Below are 7,500 nucleotides of genomic sequence, written 5' to 3'. Positions count from 1 at the left end.
GTGTTATGCAAGTTCTGTTAAATCCAGATTCAATTATATGTATGGATATTCCTAAACTACAGGTTGGACCCAAGATATTTGTCCATAATGGATATGTTTTCGCAGGAAACCTACAGGTCCCATTATTGAATTTATTACTCTGTGTATATTCAATAAGTTTAATGCAAGTTTCAGCATTACACATGTGTAAGGATATATGGACAGTATCTTATAAATTCTTATACATTTTATGTGGTAAATGCACACCTTGTTTTCACTCAGGGACATACCAGATCAGACAATCTTTGATGGCATGATGGTTCACTTTCTGTTGTAATATCTACAGTAAAACAATAAATTTATTTTTTGAAAGTAGTCGATGAAAAATATGTAAAATCAAGGTTTATTTAAAATGCAGGGTGCGGCAACGTAACTTCCTTTTTTAAATGCAAAACGCTTACATAAAACGAAGTTATGTTGCCGCACACTTTATCAAATGGAGTTATAAATATATAAAAAGTATATTTTCATGTTTTATATGAGGGCTGTCAACAAAGTAACTTACATTATGGCCTATTGTGGTGGTGGGTAGGACTAGAGCCACCATCTTGTCGTCTAAACGTCTGTACACTCAGTATGCATCCTGCTGTGGTAGTGTAAAGACTGTGGCTCTTTTACTTTGTTCACTGGCAGACTGTTAAAATGTGTGTGCAATGGAAAATCCCATGAGTTGTGAAATGCAATGTGATTAGGTTTTTACTGGCAAAAACCAACGACCCAATCGAAACTTAAGTTACTTTTTGGTCAGCCTTCGTCTATGAAACGTTTCTCAGTATTATAAAAAATAAACTATTCAAAACAACAATTTCATTTAAAATAAGGTGCAATGAAAGTACAAAAATAGGGCCAAAATATACATTACAATGAAAAGTACAATACTGTAAAATACTGAGGTGTTACAATCACTAAAGACAACTTGGGGCACCCACATAAGTAAAATTTGTGGGCAAGCATATAAAAAATTGGGATTTATTGTTGGCACAAGTGACTCCAAGGCCAAGGAGCATTGTTAACACACTTTAGAATATGCATGTAATGCATGGGATCCGACTGAGAAAGGCCTCATCTGGGAAATTGATAAGGTTCAATGCCGGGCAGCCCATTTCGTTATAACCTGTTATGATAAAATGAAAAGCATCACTTAAATGCTTCAGGAGTTGAGGTGGGAATTATTAGAAAAAGATGATTCAATGCTAAGTTGAACTTACTAAATAAATTCAGATCTACATGTTTCAGCACCGAGGTCTCGAAAATTATTTGCATTCCAACATACATTGGTCGCTTGGATAATGTATGTAAAATTCTAGAAATAGATGCCTCAACTAGCAGATTCAAGGACTCCTTCTTCCCACGAATAATACGGGATAGCAACTGTAGGATTATAGATAGCAAATTTTCCACTTGCAATTCACAGTGTTAGGGGAATAATTAGTTCTACTCAAATTCATGCACTTTCATTAACCTCGTGTGTTTTGTTGTCCCAACCCTTCCTGCATGTGAATGCTCTTAAAGAATGTACTGCTCATTATAGTATTGCTTACTCTGATTTGTTTGTTTTTAAGTTTCCCCTTCCATCCCTTGTCTCTTGTTGGAGGACCCTCCCACTGCCTCCAGCCTTGTGTCACATCCCTACCTGTATCCTTGGGGGCGGAGACCATTGTATGTTGCATGTCCATGTGTTTGTGGAATTTCGCTTCCTTACTTTTCATATTCTAGTTTGCATGTTAATAGATAAATTTTTACTACATTCTAAGGTTAATAGTATAAGTATTTGCATGCATGTATGTTAAAAAGGTTTTGGCATGAATGTATATACCATTATGGGTGTAGGTTAGGATAAATATGTTGACTTTGTATGTGGTTTTATTGGTATTTATATGGTTTTAGGGGTGGCAACCTAACACCCCCCACCACATGTCCTTGCAGCAGCATGTGGGGTATTATGTTGAAGAAAAAAAATAAAAAAATCAGAAATATGACTACTCATTTAGAAATACATAATTCCTACAAGGATAAGGTTCCATAAGGTTTCCTCTATTTGCACTTATCTACTTCATTTAGAAATGTACAGTTTCTGCTTGGTTTACAATTTTTTAATCCCCTATGATTTAAAACAAATTTAATCAATATTAAAAGGCCACTTAACGGTTGAAGCATTATGCAAGAATGTTAAGTGATTTAAAAAAAGCACAAATGGTGGAAACATAATACATAATGTTTTGTGCATTTCAAATTCAGTTGTTCCAATAGAAAAGTAGTACATTTTATCACTATTGAAAATAGGTTATAATGCATAGGAAAACCATTACATTAGTTAAAAATAATTTTAATGAACATAATATTAATATAAAAATTGTAATTGCTGTTGAAACATGGGAAAACTATGATATGAATAGGCTCATCTTCATTAGATAATGAGATATTATGTAAATTCAGATACCAGTATGTAAATGAGATTTTGATTGTATTGATATAAATAGAGAGTTGCCCAACCCATAAAACATTACATCAACTTGAGGATTATTTGAATTATGAGCATGAAAGTTGACACCTTTTGCGCTAAAGTTATAAAGAGTCAAATACATACTGTTGGTCTTATATCTTCTATTTGGAAACACAAAGGGATATTTTAGGAATGATTCCTTGTATAGAGGCCACCATTGTATTGGCAGCTGATTCCCAAAATAAAAGGATATCAAGGTCATAATAGATCTTATGGTACTTCACAATTACCTGCTGAAGTTCGAGTTTAAAAATAAAGATCAGCCAAGAAAACTTATATACCTGAGAATCAGGATGATTTTGAATAGTGCATTAATGATTTTCCATTTTCCTTGTACAATACTGGATTAACAAAAAGTTATCCACTGCTTAACCTAGTGGTAACCCTGGCTAATATGACTGTTATTTCATACATACAGGAATGTTTAATTAGTGCAATGTAAAGTAAGACTATGATTTACTTTCAGAAACATTCCACGAAGCATAGCTATTGGAGTCCCTTTGGTGACATTAGTTTACTGCTTGATGAACCTTGCATACATGACTGTTCTCAGCATTCCGGAAATGATCACTGCCCCTGCCGTAGCTGTGGTAAGCATTAACCATTGGACTTTCAAGGATAATTACTCTTCATAAATGTAATTCCCTACATTCTGCCTTAGTTAAGTCATGTGATCAGGATTATTTTTGAACTTTGCAGTTCAATTATTGAGAGGAGATTTAATGTAATTCTGTTATGCTATAGGTAGGCTCAATTTAACTTTCTAAATTGGATTAAGTTGAAGTCTTTGTTTCCAACAAATATAATTTCAATTCAAGAATAATCCTATTCACCCAGAGTTTATGGAGTTAAAAGAAATAGTACTGTAACTTCCCCACCTGTGCATTGACTGAGATGGGTTGCGACATAGTATAACTCATTTGCTACAATTCTCATAAAAGGAATATGGGGAAGAGAAAATCAATGTTAAGGACTGCGTCACCAGAGGAAACCTTTCTCCTAGTCAATGCAGCAGAAGCCCGGGCCATTGTAAAACTGTTCCTACCCAATATATGTGTGCCTTCCCAGGAGAGGAGCAGAAGGGATGCACATTTGATATATTACCTACCATTTGTAGATTGTAATTCCTGGACTGGTAATTACATAGTTAGTTATTCTTTTGGATAGTGTGGATATTGAAACCATTCCTGAAGAAAGTGCAATTGAAAATTGGCTGAGTCTTGAGCCAATCCTAATTGCACCATTTTGCCTCTCTCTAAAGACTGCTGAGTATTTTGAGGGATTTTAACACACCCTCCCAGGCTGTTACTCTCTAGCTAACATTTATTGTTAAGCACCTCTAAATTGTCATTTTAGGCTCAGTGCTACTAATGTATACATCATGAAGGCTCTCTCTAGAACTACAGTGGTCTGACTAGAACTACCTGTAGTCTGAAACAATCGGCATCAACTGAGCATACATGTACAAGAGTTATTTTTAATCTACAGAATACCATGAAAGGGCATGTAGCTTGGGATTTTTGCACATGCATGAACACGCATGTGCTTAGACAAACACATATCTTTCTACATAATACAAAAATGGCCATGTTCCAGTTTGTTTCAAATTTTACTTTTTGAATTGAGGAAGTAAAAGTGATTACATCTGATTTTATTATGATTACATTTCATGCAAGGGAAAGTCAAATACTTGCATCTGACACTGGTGGTGTTTATCTCCCACATTTAATCCTGGTGGTCCAATCTTTCAATGTAATGTGGAAAGTCACAGGTTAACTTTCGTGTTCTGTACCTCTATAGTATTCTTATTGTACTTCTATAATATTCTGTACCTCTATAATATTCTTATTATATTGTTAAGTCTTGATTGCTCTCTTTGTGATTATAGTACCACGTAGGCTAATCAACCTAGTTAATACAATATGTATAAAATGCAATAGTGCATCCAACATGAAGATGATATTTTATGATCAAAATAGTCCTTCCATCTCTCATTTTAGTCCTTGAGTTGTTTTATGAGAAGTGTTTATTTTGGGCTGCCATGTTGTTTCAAACCATGTAACTACTCATTTCAACAGGTATTTGGAGAAAAGCTTTTAGGAGTGATGACATTCATCATTCCCCTGGGAGTAGCCCTTTCAACTTTTGGCTGTGCACTAAGCATTCAATTTAGTGTTACAAGACTATGCTTTGTAGCAGGTAGGGAGGGGCATATGCTGCAAGCATTGTCCTATGTACATGTGCGGCGCTTTACCCCAGCTCCTGCAGTGATTCTGCAAGGATTAATAACGGCTTTGTTCATCGTTGGAGGCAACATTGTGGAACTCATTGATTTTGCAAGTTTTCTGGTTTGGATATTTTATGGTGGTGCCATGGTAGCTCTGTTGGTACTCAGGAAGACAAAGCCAGACGTGCATAGACCATACAAGGTAAGCATTGTATACAACTCTGGTAGGTATTATATTTCCAAAGTCAAAGTTGATAATAATTTTCAGGAATACATGGTATTCATTATGGAAAAATGGGCATAATAAGGTGTTACAAGTGTGATTGTTAAAAGAATACCTAGCTCTTACTATATTCAAATGCAGATTTCATGAAAAAATTCAGTTTAAAAGTTATCATTCATAAACGTTTGCTGAAATCATTACAATGAAAAAATTATGTTACATAATTTGGTACAAAAAAGAAAAAAAATAATTAGTTATTATTTACATTTATAGCCATTGAAGAAAAAAGCCACTCAGAGGTGGCACTTCGGAGATAATTTGTGTCGCTCATAGTGATATTGGCACTCAAAGGGGTAAAACACACATACCAAGAGATTGATAAGAGCAAAATGGACTGAGGTAGCAATGAAAGCTGAGGTGCTAATTGGCAGTAATGCCAGCAGATTATCGGGGTTTAGTCTATCAGTCTTTCCAAAGATTGCAGTCATTACTGATGGAATAATGGACTCACTGTGAGAGGTATGAGATGAAGTTAAATCATAATAAAATGAAGGCAATGAGATTCTCATCCATTAGGAAGGTCAAGCTAAACATCACATGGTCAGAGCACATATAAGAGCTGGTAGAACATATAACAATATGAGCAGCAGTTAAAAAAAAAGTAGAGATATTAAGGAGAAAAATTATTAAGAGGTAGGAAAGCAACATTAGCAGGAAGGATGGCATTAAAGCCTAGAAATAAAGTTAAAAATTTAAAGGTGTATTGGTGAAGACCTAAATATGGAGCATTGCATTGCTGACAAAAAATCTGGTGTTTGAACAAAGAGTATGACCATTGATTGCTTTTGAAATTTGGGTATTGAGAAAAGATATTTTGATAGAGAGGCATTGGCACATTGCTAGAGAACAGAGAATGATGGAAGGTGAAATTCAAAGGAGCTGGGAAAGTAGTTGGAAGAAATAATGAAAAGTATTAGGAATCTGGCAGCTATATTATGAAAGAGAATAATCGGTAGAAGAGGGAGGGGGAGAGAAAGACTAGACAGTAGTACTAGTATTTAGGGGAGGCGACTGACTGCTGAGGTCATTTGCGCCATAGGAGATGGGCAGGAAAGGATGAAGAGTGGAGAGAAACCCAGCTTTGGCATTAGCCTACTCTTAACGAAAGGCACCAAGGGGTCCGCAGCTTAACATCCCATCCGGCGGACGGCGTACTCACTCAAAGTGCCCTCCACAAAGCATCTTATGTAGGGATCGAGATACCTCTGAAAAATATTCAACACCGGCGGGATTTGAACCCAAGCCCTCTGGGTGGGAAGCTGGTACGATAGCCACCGCACCAATCCCAATCCCCAGAAAGACTAGACATTTTCCATGGTGTGAATGGGATAGAAAGAATGGAAAATTGTTTGTGCAAGACAAGTGTTCAAATTTCACAGAGAAATCGCTCAATAGTTTTCAGGGACCATTCAAAACCTATGGGTGCACCTACCATAACTGGATGCATCAACATGCATATAGAATTAAATTTGGTCAAAGAATAGAAGTAGGAGCTGTACACTCAGGAATTCTCCATATTTGTGCTCATAATAAAAATTTAAGTTAATGCAGGAAGGAGTACATTTGTCACAGAGTACAGAAGTTGCATTCTGAGAATTCAGCTCTGACCCAAAATGAGGTTACTCCTTTTGCCTATTATCAAACATAAATGCATTTATGTGTTCACTACAATGCATTTTTTCTTATGCTAAACCTGTTTCTGATATCTATTGCAGTTTCTTGAATAATCTATTTCCAGGTTCCCATAGTGATACCAATATTTATACTGCTAGTGGCTTTGTATCTGGCTATAATACCAATCATCACAGACCCCTCAGCCAAGTATTTATTTGCAGTGTTTTTAATAGCAATTGGGGTTGCAGTGTATGTACTTTTTGTACAAAAAAGGAGAAGATTACCTTGTTTAGGTAAGTTTGATGTTCATATTACTTATTGGTAAACCTTACTACATCTACATCTACATAATACCCCGCAAGCCGCCGCAAGGGCGTGTGGCGGGGGGATATTCCATATACTATATGCAATATTATATTTCAACAGGCTCCCTTTACAAAAATTTCACCTTACTAAGCTGCTCTGATATGAAGGGTCTGTCCCAAAAATAAGTGGAATACATAATTCAAGGAAAAAAGTGTACTGCAGATCAAAGCACAAATTACCAAAATTCTTCAAAATAGCACCCTGAAGTACAGATACATCGATTGCAGTGCCTCTGCTAGTCATAAAATACTTCCTTGAAGGTGTTGATGTAGTAGTAGTGTTGGGGGTTTTTTAGAGTGCATCGGCAGCTACGGTTATTTTGCACCACTGTCAAGACGATTAGAACCTCAGTTCAATTTTATTAATACTTAGATAAAAACTAAATAAATACACAAATAAATAAGTTAATGAATAAATAGATAATGTTTTAAAACAAAAGGCATTATAAATTATGAGACCCAAACTAAA

At 35.7% G+C, this 7,500-nt stretch overlaps 1 protein-coding gene across 1 annotated transcript in view; it reads left to right on the top strand.

Moving 5' to 3' along the window:
* Positions 1–5,484, top strand: part of LOC139686467 (b(0,+)-type amino acid transporter 1-like) — a gene marked incomplete at its 5' end in the record, with an annotated part of 9,383 nt that extends 3,899 nt beyond the window's left edge. The window contains 3 exons of the mRNA XM_071583651.1: positions 3,009–3,132; positions 4,621–4,971; positions 5,266–5,484. Coding sequence (XP_071439752.1) covers positions 3,009–3,132; positions 4,621–4,971; positions 5,266–5,325 — 535 coding nt within the window. The remainder of the gene's footprint in view (positions 1–3,008; positions 3,133–4,620; positions 4,972–5,265) is intronic.
* Between the last annotated feature and the right edge of the window lie 2,016 nt (positions 5,485–7,500).

This window comes from Hetaerina americana, unplaced genomic scaffold (genome assembly GCF_022747635.1).
Source record: "Hetaerina americana unplaced genomic scaffold, ioHetAmer1.1.p SCAF_1415, whole genome shotgun sequence".
Lineage (NCBI taxonomy): Eukaryota > Metazoa > Arthropoda > Insecta > Odonata > Calopterygidae > Hetaerina > Hetaerina americana.
The sequence above is the reverse complement of the archived record's forward strand: the minus strand, read 5'-3'. Positions and strand labels throughout refer to the sequence as shown.